Genomic DNA, 26,918 nt, shown 5'->3' with positions numbered 1-26,918 from the left:
TATCGTAAATACGCTCATGAATTCGTCGACAGTGATTACACTCAAGGGGATGATGTAAATTTTTCAATTTAATAGGATAATTGTTGGAATCATGTTATAAGCACCCCAGACCTTCCTGGGGTGCGTATTCTTAACATGAACATTACTGAGGTGCTTGTTCCTAACATGGTTAATTGAATGAATTGTACAAGCAAATTAGGCCTATTGAAATATTATTTCAAGAATTACAATTCAATATAAAAAATGCATTGCAAAACATTAAATCACAAATGATAAGCTAAACATCTCAGTCATACTGTGGTTCTTATTCTTAACAAGGTCATATTGGGGTGCTCATTCTTAACAAGATCCAGTTATTGCTCTAAATTAGGGTAATTTTTATCACTGTAAAAGCCGTGAGTCCCGTGACAGAGTACAGACACTCAGACAGCTTGACTAGACGACTGTCAACCGTTGAAGTCTTCAGTGGACTGTAGGAGGGTTTGCCTATTCAACGTATTACGTAGATCACGTCAGGTTGCCTTAGGTCGTGTGGCTCTGCGCCTTGTGGTTGTGGGTAGCCTGCGGCCGAACTACGACGGGAGATCTTTCGAATCCAGGGTTCACGGTGCAGGCTGGGAGTCAAGTCAGTCCTGCCGTCTAGCGAACCTTATAAAAAAGTGCCCTGTGTAATTTTAATGTGGCCCGGGGCCCCGGGCCCATAGTGGCAAAGCAGAGAGTTTTTTAGACTCTCCCTCAAGTTCATTTTTGAGTCCTATAAGTAGACTAGTAAAGTATCCTGTATACCAGCATTATTATACTTAAGAAATTGGTTTAAATCTTGAGTAAATGAGGAAATTAAAAATGAACTGATTCTAAAAAATCTCTGGTTTGCCACTATGCCCGGGCCCGGCTAGTGAGTCAGTCTGTGTCCTGTGAGACTGTGAGCTGGGGGTCATTCAACATTCAAGTTTTCTAAAAATTATTAATATACTTATACAAATATACATTGTCATTTTTCTTGGCCTCAAAATCAACAATTTCAAACATGAATATATGATAAGTCATAAGGTTGAGAGTGAGAGTCAACTTCAGTCAAGTGCTGCAGCTACTGCAGTTAGCTAACTTAACTTGTTGTTTATCAATAAAGACTGTATTTAGCCTACTGCCTTACTGGTCTGGCTGTGGCCAGAAGAATAATTTGTAGGGTACCTAACTAGGGTTCATTTGCCATGTACCTAATTACTCAGGTCAGGAGTCAGGAGCTTTTTTGATTGTGCTAGAAAGTTGGGGCTTAATTTTATTAGCAAAATAGTTTATTTTGGAGGTTGCCCACTTGTCATCCTGCCACTGCCAGGCCTGGCTGGCCAGTAATGTTGTGAGCCTGTGAATGTGATCACTGTGATCATGATGGAAGTGCTCTGCTGCTCAGCTGCTGTGTAGTAAATTACAGGCAATGCATGCTGCCAATGCAAAGCTAATGGCAATTTGGCATTGATACATTGAGTTTGAGGCTAGTTAAAATATAAATTTTCATTAAGAATTTGATCCCTATTACTTGACAGTTGACATTTTAATCTTGTCAGATTTCCTAATTTTGTCAGGATATAATCATGTCTGCTTTATTGTCTGGCATGTGCAGTTTAGTGTATAGGAGTTACAGTTAAAAATTGTAGAAGTAAATACTCGTAACTATACAGCATTACAGCCTTGACTGAGTGTTGATTCAACAGGCTACAAGCTAAGGGTTAAACTTGAATTACTCAAAAGTTTTGTACGCAAGAAATATCATAGATTGTGTGATTGGTATAATTGTATCTATGTACCAAATTATTGAATTATTAATTTTTAGATTTTAGTTAATCTTCTTAGTTTAACTGTGATAGCATCTGCTGTTTGCACTGGCTGCACTTGCTGACTTGCATAGTTTCATTTCTGCTTATTTGCAAGAATGGTATGTTCTTTTAATATTAAATGTAACTATAGAATTGCAAAATGCTTGGTAGTTGGTAAAGTACCTAAGGATGGCCAAAGCCCAATAACTATCCAATATACCAACTTACCAAGAGTGTTGATTTTATTGAACCATAAAATGTGGTGACTTCATCCATTGAAAAAGTGACTTGCATTATTTGTTCATCTATCTTTTTATTGCATTTGTTAGTTATCTCATGGTACTTCAAGGGCCATCAACACAATTTTTCTAAGGCAAGAAATTTTTGAGTATAGGGTTTTCTTTTCTTATATGTCAAAATGGTCCAAGCCACTGTTTTACAGTAAGTAATGTTTGTCAGGAATATGTAGCGTAGGCTAACATTATTAATTGCTTCAATTTTATTTAATTCTGGATTTTTGTCTGATTCATCTGGAGCATTTAGCATTGTGACATATTATCTTATTATTATCTTAGTGCGAGTCAACATACACCTTTTTGCCAAAATGAATTTCTCAGGATTCTTGAAAAAATCAGATTAGAATCATGGTCTAATTTGTTGGATGTATCTACTTTTTAAGCCATGACTAGAGCTTGCAAGATTCCTATCTGATGAACTATTTCCCATCTAATTGCTAATAATAAATTTTAATAAAAATATCATGATTGAGCCATGTAATTCTGAATTGATTGAAAATGTCTAGCCAAGCCAAATGTCTGTAGCCATGGAATTTTAGTAATAAGTAGGAATTTTTCAATTTTGGTCTAAAATGTTGACTGAAACTATGAATTGACCATACTCTCTAAGAGTTATGCAACAAGTCATTTGAGTTAAATGCACAATATCCTAATAATATACACAGTTAACATGGGGATTATTTTGCTTATTAGGCCACCTGCCAATCTTTGATATTAAGCGGATACTTGTCAATGAGTTGTACTTCCTTTCAGACTCTTGTGATAAGTGTGATTGGACTTCACATTCCTACCAATGGTGGTTGAAATATTGAAGATTGATCCAGCTGGGATATTTACATGCTTACCCTTGCATTAACCATATTTTATGCATTTCTCTGTTAGCTAATTATAACTGAAATTTACAGGTTTCAAAATGATTCCTAATTCTCAAATTGATAATGGAAGAAGATTCCATCAGGATGTTATGGCTGTTTACAAAGAAAGGTTTTCTTTTCAAAAATTACCAAGCAACTTTTCCATCAGGCAAAAAAATCATTGCTCTGATGGAGCCACTGAGCTCAATGGTTTAGCACATTCAAACTTTGCTTATAAACAAAACAATTATAGAAGACCCAGTAACAGTTGTAGACCATCTGGACCTGAAGTCAGACTTGAAAACTATTCACGCACTGAAAGGATGCAGGGATCCTGCAAAGTACCATCTAAGAAGCATGCTGAGGCTCAAAGAGAGGTGAGTGTCTTATGTGTAACGTGTGACCTTCTCTTTGTTTATCCAGTTCATGTTTTATATGTTTATATTCCTGTAATTCTTCTTGATCCGATATTTTAAACCTGTACATTTCATTATGAAGTTCCAGCTTCTCATCGTCTAATGGCTTTCTGATTCCCCACTCCTTGTGTATGAGAGGCACACATTTTTACATGCTTGTTCTTACACTGTAGTGTACTCTTAGGTGTGTGCACCTGCACTTAATACAGCAAGTCAGCAGAGCAGTGAAGTTTTCATTCTCATAACATTATTCTATTCTTCTAGTGACAGATAAAGCTAATGCAGTCTATTAATATTTTATACTTCTTGCTTTGAATAAAAATCAATAAAACTAATGCAGTCTATCAATGTCAAAATAGAAGGAAGTTATCATTTTTCCCATTACAAATTTCAATTTGTTCATATTCAATTGATAAATATAATACCATATCTTCTATAAATTTTAAAGGCTTTCCATGGTTCTGTGCATTGATTAGTGCATAAGAGTATTATCAGAGGAAAAGTAATGCAAGTAAAAGATTGAGTTTAAGTGTGTTTTCATCCATCTTAGATTTACCTATATTGCCTATTTATATATATGCCTCTAAATCTCATCTCTGTTCAACTGGGCTCTAGTAAGCTCATATTTTCATCCTAACACAATATGGGATACTTACTTTACTACTAAGTGATGGCACTTTCTATTTCTTATCAGAGTAGAAAATATTCCAATAAACTGTGTTATAAATGCTCTTTTCCTTAGAGCGGTTTCAGCATTTATTAGGCCGTAGGTCTGTCGCCGATTTTGAACATTGCAGAACATTCACAGCTTGTTGCGGTCTCGAACACGCAGCTCACTGCTCCAATTTTTGCTTTGCTTAACACGGGTCTGCCTCCTTGCTAATTCTGACCAATTACTTGCGCATGGAGCTGGGATCAAACTCGCACCTCTGCTTAAATCTTGATACTCTAAACTGTAACCACTGGGCCAGCTATGTATTTAATGTTCATATGATCTAACTGGTATATATATTTCGTTACTTTTGAACTGATTCACTTGACGTGTGTTCAGGTTGCGTTGTACCAGCGCCTTGCAGTGTTCAAGTACCAGCCTCTGTACCGCCTGAAGGTGCAGCGTCGTCCTGTGCACGGGGAGGTCTGCAGCTGCTTGCCCTACAGTAGAGTGAGTAATCATTAATTATTCTCATATCACTAAAGTTTTACACTTAGCAGCTGCTTGCCCCACAATAAAGTGAGTAATCATTAATTATTCTGATATCACTAAAGTTTTACACTTCTTGTCAATGCAAGAGGTCTGCAGCTGCTTGCCCTACAATAGAGCGAGTAATCATTAATTATTCTCATATCACTAAAGTTTTACACTTCTTGTCAATGCAAGAGGTCTGCAGCTGCTTGCCCTACAATAGAGTGAGCATTTAACCATCCTGATATCACTTTGTTGTCCAGAGAAGTTGTCCATGCAAAAGGTCGCCACACCTGAAATTTGAAGATCTTTGATAATAAGCAAAATTCGCAATCGCCGATTATTGTGCTTTTATACGCCTTATGCAGGGTGGCAGGGTGGCCCAGTGGTTAAAGTTCAGAGTACCAAGATTGGCGCAGAGAGGCGCGGGTTCGATCCCAGCTCTGTGCGCCAGTTTCTGGTCAGAATCGGCGAGGAGGCCGGGCGGTTAAGCACAGCAGAATTGTAGCAGTGAATTGCGAGTTCAAGCCCGCAACAAGCTGTGAATGTTCTGCGATGTTAAGAATCGGCGACAGGCCTACGGCCTAATAAACGCTGAACCGCTATTATTATTATTATTATTATGTAAATATTACCCGATATATTACAATAATATGAAGACATTTCATTGAGCAAAAGTGTGTTTTCAATGACAGAAAGTTTGTCATGCTTTTGAAATTAACACAAAATGGACGATTTTATTGTTTTATTGAACGTTTGCTTATTGAACGTTTGCTTAACTTTTGCGCTGTTTTTAGTAATTTAACCTTATGTACAACAGTATTTTGATCAACTAACAATTACAAATTGTTAACGTCACTCTTTCTGACGTAAACAATACGTAACTGTACAAGGAGCTCTAGTGTGTGACATGGCATCTAGCCATGTCACAATCTTGTAGCTAGCGGGTGTAAGCGAGTTTGCAAAAAATTAATTAAGTTGTTATGATCCATTGAGAAAAGAAATTTTATTTGTTGTTGCACGAGGAATGCGCGCAATGTCGCTGCTGCTGCTGCTCTATGCGGATTGGTAAGAGACTATCACTTGGATATGATTTTAGTAGGTAAATGCTGTGAGAAGATCGGGGAAACGAAAACAACTCGAGTGTAAGTTCCTAGCGGGTTGTCGCTCGCACTATATAGCTGCACTTGAATTCCATTTTAATGCGGACACGTACTCGAAATAAAATCTCTGCAATTCTGTCAATAATGAATTGACCTCCAATGCGGGAGATCTAATATTGTCGGAACTTATTCCAAGACCCATTACTATTTACTGATATTTACATGTGCCTCTGCTCACAAACAACAAAATGTTTTGATTTAATTTACTATAACAATGAGATGCTCATGTTTGCCTCATATACCCGACGCGCAGACAAGTGTAAACTAATACAGTTAGTGGTCTTACCGCCGCATTCTCTAACGAGTGTCCGTAGGAAACGTTTGAATTCGTGTCGAATGGCTAACTACTATGAATTGGTCCTGTGGTAGTTTAGTATTCAGTCGGGTAGTTGGTATCATTTATTTGATTGTTCTGCATTATTGAAATTTTATATAACATTGTGTGATATTATAGCGTGAGGCGAGAATGTAAGCGGGAAATTCTTCGAGTCATGTCGTTTTTTCCTCTAAACATTAAGTTTATCCTACTTATCTTAACATTATGATTGAAAGACGGAACTCCTTTTTTAGCATACAAAAGATGTAGTTCTGAAAATCTGAAAAAAATTATGTAAAGACATGTTTCGGCGATTATTCTTAAACAGTAGCCGATTCACTGCCGGTCTGACGGGTTGCAGCAGTTACCCCTTTTATTTCCATGTGTTCAGTGGTGCCGCCTCGGTCTCGGACGCGCTTTGAGATGTTAGCTTTGCGCAGAGGCAGTATCGTAACCAATGAGGATTCGTCCGAGGTGCGATTATTGCTAGTTGAAAACTTTAACCAATACCCCGCCATGACGACGTGAAATACCGTCGGCTACGGCAATTTGTGTAAGCCCATTCGTGGGCTCAAAACATTGAATTCTTTGCTGAAAAATGCACGATTGCAATGTTCTGATTGCTTGGTGAAAATTGATGCAGCCTGTTCAATATTTAAACTTTCTTTGGTGAACAGGGCTCGAGAGTAATGCGGCTAAATGATCTGCTATTACTCATTAAACTCTCTTGGTAAAATATTTATTAATCTCAATTCTGAAATTAAACGTGATCCTAATATTTTTACATTCTTGATCTTATTAATTTTTTGTTTGCGATCATAGATTGTTTGCCCTTGTAACTGATTAAGAACCAATGTGCTTTTTTGTGCTCGTACCTACGAACGTTCATGTTTTTACAATAATCGAGAGCGTGGGTGCGTTAATGGTCATCCACACGTTTTAGTAACTGCAGATATTAGTATGTGATGTATAGTAATTAGCTTAAATTTCCTTAGTAAAATAGAATCCGGAAAAATGCAGGACTTGATACCAAGTAAGGCATCAAATAACGATCGTAAGGCCTCTTTTCACACAGGGTGGCAATTACCGCCACCATCCGACGGCATTTACCGCCTCACCTCAGCGGACATACAAAGTATGCACTGCTGTTCACACACGACGGATATTAACGAAGCGTAGAAGTGGACGCCTGATGCCCGCGTGTGTCCTGCTAAAACTGCGGCGGTAGATTTGCCGCAACAGGTTTGCTTGCTCTGGTATTCAATGTAATCTTGCGCAGTGGGCGGTTTTTGACGCCGCATCCTAGTGTGGTACAGGCAGTGGGGCCTTATTTAGGGTGCATAATAAACAGCACTGCAAGACTGATAGATTATAGACTGATATTGTTACATAATAACATGAAGTTAAAGATATATATTGATAAATATATATTTCCATAAAGTGATAAAGATATCTTTCCACTATTTCAGCATAAAGATATATTCCTACAAATATATATTGTTATATAAACATAGCACTGATTCGGACTGGTGCATAAAACAGCACTGCAAGACTGATAGATTCTAGCGTTAATTAAAAACAGCCTCGTGTGAATGATCACGCGGTAAATATCGCCGCGGCATTTTTGATGCTCGCGGTATTTGTCGCCCTGTGTGGAAGGGGCTTAACGGGTGAGCTTTCATTGGGCGGTTGCTGGATCGGTGAACTGATCGAGATAGAAGATGACAGTGAGCGATGTACAGCATAAATTATAGGACATATCAAGAGGTATTCCTAGTACCAATCATCTTGATTTGAATGGTAGTGCATGAATCTAAATTCTGGCCATTAATCCAAAGTAAAAAATTTAATCATTTATACACCGCAATCTTTGCACGCTATACCACGATGAGCCTTAATATTGGCCATTAATATTGGCATCGGCTTGAATTAACATTGAAAGTTTTGAGCCCACGAATGGGCTTACACAAATTGCCGTAGCCGACGGTATTTCACGTCGTCATGGCGGGGTATTGGTTAAAGTTTTCAACTAGCAATAATCGCACCTCGGACGAATCCTCATTGGTTACGATACTGCCTCTGCGCAAAGCTGACGACTCTACGCGAGTCCGAGACCGAGGCTGCACCACTGAAAACAGCGAAGTTTAGCGTTTTTCAAGGGTGATCGAGCTCAAAATGTCTTGATTCTCAGCAGTCGTGTCATTTTTTGGCTGATTATTTCCGGCTGCTCCCATTAATTGGAAAGTATTCGTGAAATTCACTATTTATCATTCAACTACAGAACTGTGATCTACTCGCTCAATATGGGAAATACTTAATTTTTAATAATAACATGGTGTCTCTTATAGTATACTGTCTCCTTCTGGCTTTATAAATGTACATTTATGAGTACTTTTACGCTTTTTCGAGAAAGGGTTGGACTGATAATCATTCATCGGGCTATCAAATAAGCCGTATTTTTGAATAGTCAGTAGTATAGGACGCGGATGAATTTATAAACCAACACTTCTGCCACGCAACGTCTGAAATGGTCACTACGCGAAAAATCCCGACATGCTAAGTTACATGAATTATAGTTAAGCCGCACGGTAGTATAAAATATAAAACAAAAATCTTATTTGCAGTGCCCATGAAGAGTTTTAGGAGAATTTTTAAAATGTATTTCCTACGTCTCAGCTGCACAATTGTTTAGAATGAGTTTTCAGTTGGTATTCCGAGACTTGCAGTACTCGAATGCTCGCTCGAAATTTTATGCCGCTCTCAATTTTATACGAGTTAATTGTATATAATCTTAATTAATTGATTCAAGCTTGCTTGAAAGTAGTCGTGGACTGATTTTATTTGTCTGAGATAGCACGTCATGAAATGACAGTTGTTCTTAATTTCTTGCTTGGTTACCCCTCGAAAAACGAAAATCTTTGCTGTGTGCAGTAGTCCTGCCTCGGTCTCGGACGCGCGTAGAGTCGTCAGCTTTGCGCAGAGGCAGTATCGTAACCAATGAGGATTCGTCCGAGGTGCGATTATTGCTAGTTGAAAACTTTAACCAATACCCCGCCATGACGACGTGAAATACCGTCGGCTACGGCAATTTGTGTAAGCCCATTCGTGGGCTCAAAATTTATTTGAACTGGATTTAAATTTAAGCTACAAAATATATTTGGAGCCTACGAGGACTGTAAAATATTAAGACGGCTCTCCTAGTTCTGATAAGGGTTAAGTCATTTAAAATCAAATCCTGCTGCTAAATATTTTTCGTATTAGAGTATTCACAAAGTTCTATCTGATTCGATGGTATTGTAACCTCATCATGTCTGTTTTGACTCGGAATATCATATTTGTTTGATTCCCGAATTTTTGAACGGTTAATGTATGGCTGTTTTTAAGCCAGAATTACAATCAGACTTGAATGACATCCGGACATTTTATCGAACATATGAAGTGATGCGAAATATTACCTGCATCACGTAAGTGTAAATATGTCGGAAAAATATTGATTATTCCATGAATATTTGACTTAGCATTCTTCTTGTCTGCAGTCACCTGACATATGAATGAATTTCCTCAACGTTATCTGTTCAACTTTGTATGGTCAAACTCCTTATGTAGGCATTCAAAAAAATTAATGCGCGAAATTATATATATCTTTGTTTTGTGATTGCATTCCATGCAGCGTTCTATGATAGTTATACCATATGTACACTAACGAAAAGAGCGCTACACGCCTGCTATCGCATGCCTTCATGAAGTTTATGTGCGATTATATAAGTATAAATGGCAAATTTACGGTACATACTGTCATAGTTTTCCGACGTTGGTGTAGGAAAAATAATTCCTAAAAAATGTCTAATGCCGTAACTGTTGAACGCAGCATATTTTGCGACATTGAGCCACTAATCTTTGAGCTAGAGATGAATTATTCGGAGGTAAAGCTGACGACCATAAAGCAAAAATGTGCAGAATTGGGTTTTTGTTGTTCTTTTGAACCGAAACTTGAATTGCATTCTTAGAACTATTCTTCTAATATCCTCTTATGCAGAACAACAAAATGCGCTAAAAGCTCTTTAGGCTTCTTGTTCAATTCCAGTTCTTAACCATCGGAATTAATGTATTCTTGATTTATTCTAATGACAGCGCTATTACACAAGGTAATGGAACGAATATCGACAGCAGAGAGTTCATACTTCACATCCGACGAGGATAAAACAAGTACATCAGGCGTACCGATTGTACATGTACGTAACCCGACCGGCACAGCTGGCAGCAAAACACAATTGGTCACACGGCACGTATACTGGCAACACAGAGAGCACGATCTGAAGGACTTAGTCTGAAGACGATATAACAGATACTAATGCGACGTGTTGCTATCCTGTACATTGGTTTCCGAAGGCACGTTAAGGTTCGAACGAGAGTTGTGAACATCAACTCTACACACCGATAAGTTTCTGTACACCTTGTTGGTGATGCAGTGAGGCTCAAACTGGGCTAGATTGCCTTCAAACCAGTAAGAAAGCTCACTTCAGAATACTGCTCGAAAGTGTACTTGCACTTGCGTGTGTAATAATAACTCGCGGAATAGTTTTATCTATTGTGAATAACATGTCTCGAGTGACGGGATGTTTCAAATCTTGCCAGTAAACCTTTCGCTTAGTTACACCTGAAAAAACGCAGAACTTGGACGTGTTCAGTGGTGCCGCCTCGGTCTCGGACGCGCGTAGAGTCGTCAGCTTTGCGCAGAGGCAGTATCGTAACCAATGAGGATTCGTCCGAGGTGCGATTATTGCTAGTTGAAAACTTTAACCAATACCCCGCCATGACGACGTGAAATACCGTCGGCTACGGCAATTTGTGTAAGCCCATTCGTGGGCTCAAAATTGCAACATTAATCGATCATTGAGTTAGCCAGTCAACTTCATTATACTGGAATCATCTTGATGAAGTTGATCTTCATCAGCTGTTCTGCCGGTTCGAAACTTCAAAATCAACCAGCAATTCAGATCACTTTATTATTACTTTAGTTTCCTGATTCATTGCTCCCGCGGCTGTTCTTCCAATATATCCGAAACCATGTGGTCTAAGCCGGTCCATGAGATTCATCACCAGCAGCTGCACATTACTTTTGGCGAAGTGAAGATACTTTTGCCCGATGATACTCAGTGTCAGCGTGTACACGACAAATTTCCATTTTAATACCCTTTAGGATTGGTTACGTGACGCCTTCCGATGTAAAAATTCATTGTCATTGCAAAAACCTTGAGTTTTCCCTTCTTGTATTGTGACTGTCAGCAAGGAAGTATGCAGCCGGAGTTCAATCGGATTGCAATAATTATTTAAAAAAAGTTTATGAATTGTAAGCATAGCTAGACAATAAAACCAGTTGAGTGCACGAATTTCTTCGACTCCATTCTGCAGTAGTTTAGACGCTTAAATTCTAACTGATGGTGCTAAGGAATCTCTGTCACTAGTTTGGTTATTTTGATAGAAAAAATACCAAGTATTAGATAATTCAATTTTCTCTACCGATGAAATCACTGTTGCCGGATGCGGTGACGGGCTTCGATGAAACTACAGACTGGCTCGCGCAGTAGAGTTTAGACTGTGCATAGATTCAGCTAATAAACATTCTGAAGTAAGGCTTTCGTGTTAGGATACAAATTACATTGGAATTGGGTCGTGCAGTCTAATGGGTTCCAAGATGACTAATATTTACAAAATGGGGCCAATTCAGTTAGATCTTTGCACAAGAATATGCTGAGTATTTCTAATTTAACTCGAAATGGTTTGCAGTATAACCAAACGGCTACCCTTTTGTAGACGTTTATCTTTTCTTTTCAAGCCCACGAATGGGCTTTCACAAATTGCCGTAGCCGACGGTATTTCACGTCGTCATGGCGGGGTATTGGTTAAAGTTTTCAACTAGCAATAATCGCACCTCGGACGAATCCTCATTGGTTACGATACTGCCTCTGCGCAAAGCTGACGACTCAGACCGGCCGGGCCCCCAAGCCGCCCCACCTGAGCACATGCGAATTTGCTTCAAGACGCTAACTACGATGTTTTATTCCAAACAGAGTAGTGTATTTATTGCGGGGCATATCATTGTTCTCTTCCTACGTACTTCTTTGAAATTATTATTTTTTGTTAAAGTTACTTTGATTGCAATTTTTACGCGACTATTATTATGTGCCATGCACTAATCGACCAATAATGAGTTATCAATTGAATTAAGTTTACACATGAAGAGCAAAATTTACAAACTACTAGTCGTTGAAGTGTTAATGAATTAATTTGATGATTTGCTTGTTATTATTATGTGAACCTGAATCGATATAGCGTTAACTTTATTCTATCTTTAAGTAACACGATAATTCGGCAGCTTTACTTCTAATTTCCATGATCATCCCTATGACGTAATAACTCTTGCATCACCCAACTCTCGCGCACACGTGTCGCTGCTAGTCATGAATAACACACGTGCTATGTTGGATCATGAGAGTGCATTTTTGTGCACGGTTTTATATAGATTATTATTTTATAAATAGAATATATTTTAAATGACGGGTGGATCTTTTGCAATACTTGTTCAATATTAGCATAGTAATATAAATGCGTTGAAGAATAGACCGGGTTGACACTTGACCTGACACCGTTTCATGATTACTTGCAATAATTTTATGAAGTTACTTTACTAATGACCGCTATAGTGGTTTGTAGCGAATTTTTACGATTTTCTGTGTCTGTGAAAAGTTTTTTGTTTGATGCATGTAGCTTCTGGAGTGGAGTTAGTAGCTGATATGAAGCAGCATCCTGATATACGAGAGTTGTCCTTCCAACGCTAGAGAAGACGTGTCTGATCGGCGCCATGTTGGGAGGGCGGACGGAGGCGCGGAGGGTGTAAGAACTAAGAAATCTGGTGCATCAGTGTCGATTGTGCGAGTGCTGAGGGAGGTTGTTGAGCCTCCAGAGCTGACGGTATCGTCATTATCTTTGTTTATGCTCGCTTATTTTCATAAGTTCTTCTAAAAGCGAGCTTACTTCTTGTTTTCATAGTCCATTTGAATTTGTTGAGTCCGAAAAAGTGCTCTGTGTGGACTTTAAATAGTTCGGTCATTCAAAGTAGAACCGCAGTTATGTGGGTCTATTTATTGTGAGGACTTCAAATGACGTGTGCCGGTGTTCCAGTGTTCATGTTAGCATGCGACTTTCCGGCTGTGGTGGTAGCGAGTGATGACAGTGTGCTGCGGATGATGATTTTGAACCGATGATGGTTTACGTCAGTGTAGTGAGCTCGCCGGCCGTCGTCTCACCTCACAATCTTCGCTGCCACGACTTCGTGTCGCATGCTTGCCTTCAGGCAGAACTGATTTCGTAGTGAGAACGTTGATTACGAGCTGATTTCGTTGTAGCAACGCTTAATTACGAGCTGATTTCGTTGTAGCAACGCTAATTACGAGCTGATTTCGTTGTAACAACGCTTAATTACGAGCTGATTTCGTTGTAGCAACGTTAATTACGAGCTGATTTCGATGTAACAACGTTAATTACGAGCTGATTTCGTTGTAACAACGCTAATTACGAGCTGCTTTCGTTGTAACAACGCTAATTACGAGCTGATTTCGTTGTAACAACGCTAATTACGAGCTGATTTCGTTGTAACAACGTTAATTACGAGCTGATTTCGTTGTAACAACGCTAATTACGAGCTGATTTCGTTGTAACAACGTTAATTACGAGCTGATATTTCAGGATCTTCTGGTGTGCCGATGCCTTATTCTTACTCGGGAGGGCTGATCTGCCGCGACTGTATCATTATTATTTATTATAAATAAATCTAGGCCAGGAGCAGACCGTGCGTTGCGGCGCTGTAGTCTCTCCAGAGAACATCTGTTAGGCCGTATTTATTTGTATTGTCATTTGAACAGATGAAGAGAATGGCAGTTATTCTTAAATTATAATCTATGTCCAAATACACAAACACACTCACAGTATATTAATGAAATGATTGACGATCATATTTATTACGCGCTACATCGCTGCTTCAACTTCTCTAGTGAGCGTATTCATGGTGGTAATAAGAGTTTGGTTAGCATTGTCCATACGGTTACGTTACAAAATCTGGGATTATCCCCACATTTTATTGCATGTTTTTTACTGAAGCAATGAGAAATTCCGCTACCTGCAATTCCTGAAAATATATTCCATGACCGTATTTCCAAGGGCCAAATACTAATCAGCCTAGGCGCCACGTGTGCGCGGTATATCCTATCTATTACTGTACTCTACCGTACCGCCGCTAGCTGCATCATAATGCACACTGCGTTCTTATCGCTAGTTCTATGTGACGATCAGTCGGAAAAATCAGTTAATTTGTCCAAATAACGATGCACAATTTGTTCGTGTGCGGGTCACCCTGAGTCTGTTTTACCCAGCAAACGTGCAGAAAGTGCGTCAGTGTGTGGACAGTATGACCTAATCATTTGTCTGAGTGTGGGTATTGTTTCATAGATACTAAGATTTTTGTTTCTATCCTTCGAGTAGAGACTGAAAATGGTCACGCATATGATGCGGTGCTTCGTCTTGTTAATCTTTGACGTTTATTTGATTGCAACATTTTCTTTTTACTCTGAGATATTCCACTGCATATCCGATCTTAGTAGTTGAGTATTTCGGTTTGCTATTGTGATGTGGAGCAAGCAGCATTAAAATTACTCCGCCAATGTCTGCCCACCAATAGGAAATTTACCTCAAGCGTTTTCATTCCGAAAAAAATTTCCATTTAATTAGCCAATTAACTGCTAAAAAATTGTACGGGTTGGGAGTAGCGTACTCCCTTGTACACTAATAGTTTTCAGATCTGTCCGAATGTGTTGACTCATTCATCATTTCTTGCCACGTGTAGTTACTGTACTACGATTGCAGCGTCACTGTCTCGTGCACGTGCCATCGTCTTGATCGCATGTGAATGATGAGGTCCTGCCTATAGCATGCCAGGTGCACGTCCAGCTGTTCTCGTCGCTCGTGACGTGCGCTACACTCTCAGCTGTGCTGCTATTTCTTCACGCAAATATCGACCTCATTACGGCGAGTGTATTAGTTTAGTGAATAGTGTAGTTAGTTTAGTTTCTTTTACAGTATTATGTATCTTGCGGTTAACCTAAGATTCGGATACTGGTATTCTTAAAATCAATAACTTCATCAGCATTAAAATGCTACCGCGAAATCATCATGAGAATGAGCAATCGCTAGAAATGAGAAAAGACAATTGATGTACAAAGATGTTTGAATCAAAGGCATTGTATCACGCACATATTTTTCTATTGGCTGTTGGCTTACTCCTACGGTTTTGAGATACTGAGGACTGGAATACGTTTGTGGCTCACCGTCCTCGATGATATATAACTATGTTTTAGAAATGATAATTATAAAGTGGTGAAAAATATGGTGACTCGAACTGATGGTAACTCGAGTTACTAGGCCTTTATGTACAAATAACATTGGCTACGACTAAGGTATCCATAAACAAAACTTTAAATCGAATATTTTAAAATAATTACATATTAGAATTTTTCATCATAAAACTCTTATAGAATTTCTAATATTCAATGATATGCTAAGGAATTCAACTTCTAATATCCTATGCTTATACAGAATTTAAATGCTTAATTAAAGGTTCGTTGCTTGTCTGACCTTCCTAGCGATGGGGCGATCGTGATGTATGTACGTTACAAGCCTGCCTTGCGTATGGACCAATATTAGTTATATTTATAGTACCCGCTCAATATTCCTTAAGGCCACAGCTTGAAAAAAATTACCAATTGATGGTATTTATAGTTGCTCTTAATATTCTAACTAGTACCTGCTCAAAATTCTAATCTAATACTACGTAGAACGTGACCGGAATTAGTACAAAAAAGAATGACCTAGAGATTGGATTTAATATTGATAATATTTTCCTCTAATGCAGGAATTTAGAAATCCGTGAGGCACGCTGCGGCTGTTGGACATCAAAATTTAAATAAAACTTTTAAGATTATGGGAGGAACTGTTGAATGAAAAGTGATGGAGATAAGGATTGTAAATCATGAAGGAAATTTTTTAATGATTTTAATGTTGTAATTTGTGAGCCTTGCCTCCCAACGACCGACAAAACGAACTATGATTCATTGTGCCAGAAATCAGCAATTTTTTTATGTACGTACGCTTATTCTACTTCAATATTTATACCCATTGGAATGTAGGAAAAAATTCGTTCCATGTTACCTCTTAATTGCAGCCCGGCCATTCGTCCAATTATAAATGAAGAAAGTTATTGCAATGTTCCCTATTATTACTATACTTACCTATTAACGCTTACCAAGACGGTAGACCATGCATAACCAAGAAAGTAAAAAGAAACATTTGCAGCGCTTTCTCTCAAACCAATTTTTACTAAAATCGTGTTTGCTGACACTTTTTAAATGTATTTATTTACTAACCAGCAACGAAGAAGAGTGACATTAATTTTTTTCCTAATATGAAGTTTAACCTTGCTTCAAACGATCTTTGTTTTTTTTTTAGGAATATCGAATGCGTTGACTCTGCCAAGTCATGGTTAATAGCGAGATCGAAGACACGTGCAACGTTTCATCTCCAACAACACCATAAATGTTGCTGTCTTTGGACCCACGAGTTTAATGTACGACATGAAAGTTCATGTAGGTAAACCATTGGCGACTCTCAAAGTATTCGTAATCTGAGCTACTACTTCTCATATTTTTACAGCCAACAATACCTGTGTTGCAGTGGGTCGAACCAACTTCATAACGCATTTATTTTTGGTTATTTTATCCAATGTTGATAGGCAGAGAACTTAATTAAGTGGCCGTCCGTGGACGTGTGCCACATATTAACGTCTCCATTGACTGGTCGATTCGCGGCTGGAGTAAAAAGCGTCGAGAGTCGCGCGTGAGTGTCCATGCTGAAAATCTACGCGGTATTCAAGAGCATCGATCACGAGAGTTCTTCTCTGACATAAATAAGAATGAATTGTAAGGCTTAATCATTTAACGTAGGAACAAATTCTGAAAAAAATAACAATTATTTAACCTTTGTGCATGTTATATCATTACATTTGTGGTATATTGGTACACAGTAATATCTGTAGAAACTGCTTCATTCATATGTGCTCTGGAATTGTTAGTCAGTGTTGCCAAATATTGGACGGAGAGTCAGCTTTCGTTACGTGCTGTGCGCTCATACGAGTGTAAGACTGATGCTCCTGAGAATGCGCCCCAGCCTGCCATGTGGCTACCTGCTTCGTGGCGCTCGTTCTCATGAATAATGGCTGTTTTGATTTTTAGTCGCAGGATACTAACGTGATTATAGGACGATGGATGTTACTAGTTTCCATGATATAAAAACGTACATTAGCTTATTGTGTAATGTCGATCGATGTGCCTTCGCATATTATACGACTGCAATGATATATGATAGAAAAAAAAGCTTGTCCAGCGTTCAGAACTTGAGAACGGGTTCGTGCATCGCTTCTGCGAACTGTAGCTGAGAGAAAGCTGACGTTAAAAATGCAGTTGTTAAATTTTAAATACACTCTGTGATGGGGATAAAGAGCCATTATTTGTGCTTATAAGTGGCTGTGGCAGTGTCGCAACGGTCAACAGTGTTGCAATGATGGCAGCAGAATCGTTCCTCTGACGCACAACAAGCGCTGCTGTTGCTGCTCTGTTTGTGCTCCAGATCTCGTGCCGTGATGGTCCAGTTCCTACGTACGATTATTGGAAGATATTGGGCGACCTGCAAGAAATTATTAAACAAGGTTGCTTAAAAAACTTGCGTGTCGAGCCTTCAGAATCCCCAGCTTACACGCGATATATTTTTTCATTGCATGGAAGGACAAGTTACACTAAAACTGCTATGGTATGTTGAGTTGCACTAGGGTTCTATTTCCGTGCATCATAAAATCGTGGTGCATTTGTTTCCTTGTACGTGTACACTGGCGGCAGCATCAAAAGTAGCTGAAGTACACGTAGCGGGCGATATCTCGTCTGTGATTGGTGGGTTTACCATGAAAAGCCGTTAGTAATCGGCTATCAAAGTTACGAAATATTTTTTGAAGTAGGGTCTCTGATTGATGTCCATAATAACGATAGCTACACATTTCGTTGCAGTGTAGCAAATTGTAATTGTTGCAGTGTAGTTTGTTCGATGCAAATTTATATCGAACAATTATCGTTTGCTCCTCGACAAGATGTTGGAAAATGTGTGTATTAGTCCCTTGTATATGTTAGCAATCACCTGAGTTTTAATTTCGATATGAACGTATGTGTTTACGATCTTATTGTAGCAAAAGGTCGCTAAGTGATTGTAAAATAATGAGTACTTCTTAGCTCGCGTGATTTCTTTGACTCCTATAGCCGGTTACCGCATCAAAAGGTACGACGATGACGAATATCAGGTTCGTTTTGTTATACAATTTTCAAGAGAAATTACGATTGTACGGAACTTGCAACGAAAAGACGATAGGCAATCATAATCATGATTCTTCTTATATATTTCACATGATGCTCAACCGAGAAGACCGTTCAGATTAGATTGTAAACACGAGTGTGAACAATGCAAAAATGCCATTACTTTTCATTACATTGATTAAACTCTTCTTAGATAATTTAAGTTTTTATCAGTCTCGAAAATGTTTCTGTATGTAAGCTCGGATCATATCAAATGAAAATGCTTCTTGACTCTATCGCACGTAAGGCTGCGGTGTCGCCGTAGGCTGGAGCAGCCAAGAGGGGGACAGTTTTGAGTTTTTACAGCCGCCCGAGCCTGAGCAAGAAGATATCCGCGCCCGCTTGTCCTTGGCGCAGGTATTATTCAGCTCGTTTTTTTCAGAAACTTGAAAAATACTTGCTCTCATGTTTTTATGAGGAAATAGGTTCTTTTTTTTTTCATCGGTGTTCTGAAAATATTGGGACAAGCATAGTTTAAGGATTACGGAATTATTCGTGTGTCTGATTAGTGGTTCCATGTTTTTAATTTTTTGAGTTTTTGGATTAGTTGAGCTATTCGGAAATGTACTAGCGATGCTTTTGTACTCAATTTCTAAACAGGAAATCAGGCTCCGCGTATGTGGTGGCTCCTTTCCCTGCCGGAAAGGAGCTAAGATGCTGCTTTTGCTATTTGTGTTCAATAAATAACAAGAATGCAGATGTCACTAATTTCGTTTGTAGTATAATGCTGTCAATATCGGAATATTTTGTATGCACGCATCATTCTCCTCAGTTGTATTGCACTGAAAGGATGTTGGCGGCAAAGTCTGTACAGAGCCGACACCGGGAATCATACTACGATGTATCTGCTCGTGCAGTTAACACGTTGTCTAATGTGGTAAATTACCAAATTTTATCTAAGTTCGTATCTCAAATGATAGATTCATCTGAAATAATCAGCGAAGGGCGTGTTCATAAGTTATTTTCAGACCTTCCCTAAGTAGGTTTACTTCTTGCAAGTCTAAATTTAACGCCATTCTGCTTGCTTAATTACTTCTCATATGTTTTTATTTTTTCATCATTTAATTTTTGGCGATACATTTTGTCGCCATATTGAACTTTAGGAAGCCCAGAAAATAAGCCTGACTTCATTTTCTTGCCTTGTACAGTCCGAAAAATGAACGCATGACCTATAAAGTCCCCAATAACGAAGTTTATCTTGACATTTACCGTCTCATTGCTGGCCTAATACAAAATAAATGAATGCATTTCCATTTTGTATGACAGGGGCTTATCTGGACAATGTACTTTGCTATAAATTGTATTTTGTATGAAACGATGAGATAACATCAGTACAGGGGAATGGAAAATTGGGTAATCGTCGTTGTGCTCCACTTCATTCGTATTAGCAGGCGCTCATACGAATGCTCAGCTCGTTTCTAGATCAATAGATCTAGAAACAGCTCGTTCAATGCCCTCTAGGATCCAGAGGACATGCTTTGTTTTATTTTGCTAATAGATGTTGGCTTGCCGAGTTCGAATTTTAAATGCTCCTTATGACGATTTGTAATTGTCCTGCAGGGTTAATTGAAGCGAATTAAATGATTGATCTGGTTGCTGACCCTTCATTTGGAAATTAGTTCGAGTAAGATAGCTTCTATAGCTCTTTATCTGAATAAATATTATTTGCGATTTGTTGAGGTAGTCAGTTATCTTGATCTTACGAGCGTTGAAAGTATGTTTATCTGAATTGTATGGAGTTCTGTGACGATAAGAGTAACGGTTGGCTCGCGCTCCTCGTAAATTGTCAAATACCATTTGTTTTTGAAAGTTTGATGTGTGATAGTAGCATTACACTATGTTTCGGGCGTTCTCGTTTAATGGTCTATTTTCTGTCGTGTGTTGCTTCACATGAAAAGTCAATGAAAAAATATTCACTTGAGTTATTTTACTCCTTATTTTACTCCTGGGTCGGCAGCAGTTCGCAGTTCTTGAGTTCGCATGGTCGTCATGACGAACTTTATGTTCCTTAATGTGGCAGACAGTTGTGTAACAAACAAATTGTTCATAATTGATCCGCTTGCTAAACCGCATATTGCTCGTCTTTCTATTCAGTTTTTAATAATATGTGAGGAATGTGAAGCCTGTTGAAAATAAGCAATTGATGATGAAAAGTTCGAAGTCGTCTCAATATTTAATACCATTTATATATAAAGGGTATAATGCTTCGACTAAAAACAAGTATCATGTTCGCATGCCGTATTGATTTCAAATGCAAGCTGCCTAATTTATTAATGTGTAAAATACTTGCTCGTTTTGTATAAATCTGTATTATTTCTACTCTTAATTCAAGGCTATTGAACTTCTATCTGCGAATTGCATTAATCTTTCTCTAAATTAGGCTTATAATAACTCAGCCCAGTTCTCTCCAGTTCTACATTCTTGACAGACGCACGCTTCCACGCATGCATGCTCAATTTATATCAGGCTTCATTCGTGTTACATTACCGAGAGCTTGCAAACAAACCTATCGCATTGTTCATTTGTCTTGATCTGAGATCTGCATGCTATATAATTAATACTGAATGAATAACCTTGCTTCTCATAGTTATTCCTGTTCAAACGAAATTTTCTGCTAATGTTTTCGTACCAAACTCGGACTCGACGCATCTTCTTCTTGATTCGATTAAATCGCCTTCGCGAGGTTGAAGTGACTAACAAGATATTGGTTTTTACAGTAATTTTCTTGCGCTGAGACGAGACGTGCGTGCGAGGTTGACCATGGCTGCTGCTCTTCTCAAGGCTGTGCATGATTTTCACAGGCTTCACTTGGTCGTGTCGATAGTATCCTCTCTTTATCAAGCTAAACTTATTGACCGTCAGTGATATACGGGAATTATCTACCTGGCAATAATGATGGATCATTTACTTGGCATACCGATGTATTAACATTTCGCTTAACTTTTAGCAAGACAAGCCAAGAATTTCATTGCTGCTCAGTGCTCACAGGTAAAAATCACACCGTTCAGCATCTCTTGACTGGCCCAATGATGTATCTAGCGTGCAGTGTTTACTCTCGTTTTACTTCTGACTTTATCAACTTATTTACACTACACATACCAAATAAGAAAGAATTTAAATTTGAATGACTCACACTGCATTACTATTGCCAAGTACATCGTGGTATTTCAAATTGAAGGGTCAGATGATATCTCATGTCACGGAATGTCCCTAATAATAATAAGTAATACGGTCTTTTCCTACCTAACCTGATTACAATCTCTCAACGCTGTGCGGTGTGGATCTCCTAATCGTAATGCGATGTCTGATGATCGTGTCTTGGGTCAATACTAGTCTTGCCACACGCGTGTCTGTGCATGTAGCAGTGCCTGGTTGTGCTGTGTTGTACGTGTTGTGCTGAGACGTGTGAGAGCAGCGCTGTGGGCTCATCTTCTTGACAGGGCTCTCTTCTACGAGGAGAATCCTGTCATTTTTTTGTTTCCCCCTCGACGCGGATACCAAGAATCCGACGATTTTTGGTATCCGCCGTGCAAAATGATTTCCTTGCAGCAGACCCTTCCATTTGTCTTGTCTTGTTCGAGTTGATGGTAGGTACGTATGCTTTGGTTTCCCAGCTCTTTCTATGATATACGAGCTAATGTTAGTTGTAGCTTACACAGTTGAAAATGAATAATATAAATAATTGGAGCAAGCGATACTTGTGCTACGAACATCAGTATGAATTTCACTACTTTCTTCAATAATGCGAACTGCCTTTATAGTCCTGGCATAAGTTGTGTTTTTTTAATATTTCAAATTTAATGTTATTTCTTATACATAATTTGCGAGTACCAATTTTTATTATAATTACGAGGGTGTGTGGTCTGTATCTCACAATTGTTTAGTATCGCCGTATACTATTTTTTATGTCTTTTTATGTCTTTATGAGCTGTCTTGGACACTACGATGCAGCGCGGTGTCTCACACCGCATCCAACGCTGTATGAAATGGCGGTGCAGCGGCGTGGTCGGAAATTCTCTGACGACAGCAATGACTGCGCGTGCTGCTGATCACGCTAGACTCGTGTGACGCGTCGTGATATCGTGCATCCCGTATGAATAATATGGTCATCCCTGGCTTGCGCTTGCACCATGTCACTTTATTCACTGTTGCTTTGGTTCTCGTATGGCGCCTTGATATCTTGCTCACCTGCATCCCGTATCGTCGATTCTCGTTAAAATAAAGTTAATCGTGACGTTGTAACCGGATTAGTGAAGCTGTAAGTTGAAAATTGTTAGAGCAACATTGCGACAGTTACTAATATTATCATCAAAGTGATTGATGAAAAAATTGTGGTAATAATTTGCAATGATTATTCGTGTGAATTGCGTGAGACTTGGATCAGCTCCTAGGAAATGACGCCCAGATTAACAGTTTAAATGCGTCGCGATGCTCTCTATTCTTTCCTTCCACAAAATAATGAGTTTAAAAACTCGCTCTAAACTCTAAATTATAATTCAAAACTCTAGGATCATCTGAGAAATAGTACCTGCGCTCAAGATCATCATGCAGCATGCGCGGAACGTTTCAAAGGCACGATCGTTATAATGTATTTTATTACCTTGCATCACTCATTGTGCGGCTGTTTCAAATGTAACGTTTGCTTTACTGTTTATTTCAAATTATGATTTAACGTATTTTTATCTAATGACTACTTAACACTCTACCGCCTGATATGAGTAGTCGGAGCAATATTGTCACAAGCTAATTAAAAAAAGATACGTTCTAGTGAGCGCATAATGACTTGCACTGATGGTTGCTGCCACGTACGACAACTTTAAAATGTTCTCTGTTGCGTACAAATGTCCTCAGGTTGCTACTGTGCTTCACTCAATAGTTAACGTATAATTTAGTTGAAAGTTGTGTTCCCGAAGAGTGATATACTGCGGTACAGGGTAAATGTATTTCTTGATTCATGTAAGGCTTAGATACTGAGGTGTGCAAGAGATGACTTGTGGCAAGCACGGCTCTGCTGTAGGCTCTGACATATTTTATATCTTCATTGCGCGCACCTGTTCAAATACGCATGTCCAGCAGACGCTTCCATGGCGCGCATCCTCCCAACTAACTCTACGTAGGAATAGCGCTTGTGCCAAATGTTGCAACAAAACCATTCTGCTGATCATTTGTGTCCGCGATATATATCAATGTTAGCCGCATTATTTCGGTATCTACTATCTTCATCAAACTTGGTCACCAGCGCTAATTTTTTATCCAATGCCAAACTTACGCCTTAAGAAACACTGATATGTCTGGAACGGATACAAAATTTTAATTGATAGAAGCCCCAATATCAGGGATATTTCCATAATACAACCTTCATAAAATAAAACTTTTATCTAAAAAAACGGAGTCGCTCAAGCTCCAAAAATGTAATGTCTTCAAAGTACAGTCGATTTTTATCTACTACTGAATTTGTACTTTTGAATCAGCAGACTCATTTGTGATACTTGCATCTGCTTAACGAAGTTGTAAAGTTTTTGAACAACAGATCGAGTTGGCCTTGACAATTAATTCATTTGCAGTTCTCGTGTACGAAAAGTTTTTATTTTATACACGAAAATAGCAATTTCAGGCTCGTATCGCGATCAACTATTCCCGAGATGAAATTGTAAGTTTTATAGTGAGGCTCCTCATATGTTAAGTTACTAAATATTTAGCATGAGTTGGGTGTTCTGGGGAGCACAAGCAGAATACCAAAGCATTAAACAACATAAAAGAAGATCTAAATTTCGGATCTCGGAGGTGAAGAATTAGCTCGAGTCAGCCCTGCATGAAATTAGTGTTAGTTGCGACACCGGTTAGGTGCAGTGGCACTGCATGTCGGTGTCTGCCTGGCACCGAGCCCACGCCTAGCATGCGTGTCTCCGCTTCGTCTCACTGTGTGGATGTGTCATATATATTATAATGTAGGTCACTGATAGGAGACAGTTACATCCAAACACATAATGTATAAATACAAATATTAGTTATGATTTTTCCCGGAATTTGGGTGTCATTACATTTTATCGATCGTTATTAATGCTATGCACGTTTCCTTTAATTACTGGCAATGATGTGAACTTACAACATTAGCACTGAAATCATGTGGCATGCTTAATGAGATGCTTGTGCTACTTCAATGAAATTCTGCTTGATTGATGTGTGTTTGCAGCCTGGCACCGTAAATATACAGCTGCTGTATATATACTTATCTTAAGCCACGCTTGTTTCTTATAAATAACTCGTATTCTCATATAAAAAAAAATGTAATTGTATTTTCCATATTACAGAGATGTGCTTAGTATTACTGTGTGTATAGTGCCCTCATAGTTGAGTCCTGGTACCCTGTAGTCGGGGTTGGGATCCGAGGAGGTACAGGAGTCGCGTAGGCGCGCTTGACCATGCCGGCCCTTGGAATTGAGAGAAACTCTGGCCTCCCTTGGGCCGCCACCCCTCGCCCTATCGAGAAGAACGGGAACCTAGAGTCCCGCCAGCCCTCCGTTGATAACTCTACTGACCATAGAAATGAAGCTGTCGTGAGTAATGGTAACCACCATAATGGTGCCATCTCCGGAGACCTGATGAATGGTCATTGTAATGGTTATCCCCTCAACAATAATTCTTATGGTCATAGTCTCAACGGCGATACTTGTGATATGAGTGGCTACAAGAAACCTGATGATGACAAATTTTTACCAAACCTCTCAAGGGCTTTGGAGTCTGATGATGACCGAGCACCGGCTGTTCGATTGTCACCTCAAACGCCCTACCTGACCAAACCCTGTCGGAATGGTGTTTTCTCGCCCTCGTCAACCTCTGAAGATAATTCTATGATTGTCTCTCCCTGCCTCCCGCCCTATCCCAAGGACGCGAAATCTCACAAGTCCATGCGAAAAACTCCGGCGAGAGACCCACCTATGTCTGTACAACAAACTAACACTCCTGCTCCTGAAAACGTTGAAAGTGATGCGGTTCGAAAACGAATTCCAGTCAAAACCAAGGATGACACTCGACAAACTGTCGATGGTGATGACATCAAAATTGACAAGGTTGTTTCGTCTGCGGATGGCGGTTTGAAACGAAATTACATAGACTCAAGTTCCCTTGCCAGCGAGGCGCTTCTCTTTGGGCAAGGCTTGCTATCTACACGTCCTCGTCTCAGTGACCTTACCAGCTTCCAAATTTCTTACTCGGTACGTATCCCTGAGCCGCACTTTACCCAACTTATCTACTTTGCACGTATCCCTGAGCAGCACTTTACTCCATTCATCTACTCGGGTAAGTGCTTTTTAACAGCTTTCAACGCCATACTTCTCACTCGGTAAGTGCTCTTTAACAGCCTAGAACCCCACGCTCATCTGCTCAGTAAGTGCTTTTTAGCAGGCTTGAACGTCACATTTACTCGGTAAATCGCACTTCAATAACAATGCACGCAACAATTTTCTTTACAGCTGCAGTCACGCTAAACCGTTTTCTGGCCGCCGCTTTAACTTGCTCTACGTGACCCTTTCTAGAAATTATTGTGCTGTCACCAAGCCATCTCTGGATGTGTAGCCGAAGTGTCCATGAATGTTGGGCATTAGTGCACCTACGATTTTGGAGGTAATCTTATCCATTTTATTAATTATAAATATAGCAAGAGTATCAATATTTAAGCAAATCCACATCAATAAAAATGCCGCGTCGCTTGTTATTCATCACCGTACGTGTTCCATGTTACACTGTCTCTCCCATGATGTTGTTCAACGCCGATTGATGAAAGCTGTTGGCCTTGCTTTCCTTCAGTCATGAGCTGTATTTTATGCTACTGAGAATACTAACATACGGAAAAATTAACGAGACAACCAATGCAAAGTATAAGATTACGATAGCCATGCTATCGTATCACAAAATGTAATTGGTCTGCATTCTACGAACCTCAAGGCTGTAGATTGACTTGAAAATGTTAATCGAAATTGAGATCGACATTTTTACTGTACAAACTGGATGCAGAATATCGACGTCGCTATTGGTTCTAGTTGCCCGTAAAGATCAAGTGCAACATGATAATCCGATATGCGAGACTCGTCATTGGGAATTGCACTAAATGCGGAATTCGTCTTCTGGAATTGTCATTCCATGCATCGATCACCTGTGTTTATAATCGCCGCCATGTCTGTGCCTCCCGCGGCGGTCTTGCACAAACTTTGATTTCTAAATGGCCGCACTTCATAAATTTATTGTAATTCATGCCTTTGGATGCTCCATGATTTATTAACTGTTAGAATAAATTAGACAATTTGTTATTACCAATGCGTGCATCAGATATCAGACGGCTGCATTGAATCAGGCAGCTCTCCATCCCACCCCCGG

The 26,918-nt window shown here is 39.2% G+C and overlaps 1 protein-coding gene and 5 non-coding genes across 7 annotated transcripts in view; 4 read left to right on the top strand and 2 right to left on the bottom strand.

Annotated features, from left to right (window-relative positions):
* The first annotated feature begins 3,014 nt into the window (after positions 1-3,014).
* Positions 3,015-26,918, top strand: part of LOC108674825 (glycerol-3-phosphate acyltransferase 1, mitochondrial) — a 35,903-nt gene continuing 11,999 nt past the window's right edge. The window contains exons 1-2 of one of the 2 annotated variants that reach the window (XM_047881247.1): positions 3,015-3,341; positions 4,432-4,542. In XM_047881247.1, the coding sequence (XP_047737203.1) occupies positions 3,024-3,341; positions 4,432-4,542 (429 nt within the window). In that variant the 5' untranslated portion in view covers positions 3,015-3,023. Of the gene's footprint in view, positions 3,342-4,431; positions 4,543-24,856; positions 25,760-26,918 lie in introns of those variants that run through there. The other variant, XM_018162797.1, reaches the window with a different exon arrangement.
* On the top strand, positions 6,471-6,612 carry LOC125178149. Its single transcript, XR_007156808.1, has one exon. It is a non-coding gene; the product is annotated as a U4 spliceosomal RNA (small nuclear RNA).
* LOC125178148 lies at positions 7,992-8,133 on the bottom strand. Its single transcript, XR_007156807.1, has one exon. It is a non-coding gene; the product is annotated as a U4 spliceosomal RNA (small nuclear RNA).
* Positions 9,011-9,152, top strand: LOC125178146. The gene has a single exon (XR_007156805.1). It is a non-coding gene; the product is annotated as a U4 spliceosomal RNA (small nuclear RNA).
* Positions 10,768-10,909, top strand: LOC125178147. Its single transcript, XR_007156806.1, has one exon. It is a non-coding gene; the product is annotated as a U4 spliceosomal RNA (small nuclear RNA).
* Positions 11,879-12,020, bottom strand: LOC125178145. The gene has a single exon (XR_007156804.1). It is a non-coding gene; the product is annotated as a U4 spliceosomal RNA (small nuclear RNA).

Source organism: Hyalella azteca, unplaced genomic scaffold (assembly GCF_000764305.2).
Source record: "Hyalella azteca isolate HAZT.00-mixed unplaced genomic scaffold, Hazt_2.0.2 contig7416, whole genome shotgun sequence".
NCBI lineage: Eukaryota > Metazoa > Arthropoda > Malacostraca > Amphipoda > Hyalellidae > Hyalella > Hyalella azteca.
This window is presented reverse-complemented; position numbering and strand designations above follow the sequence as displayed.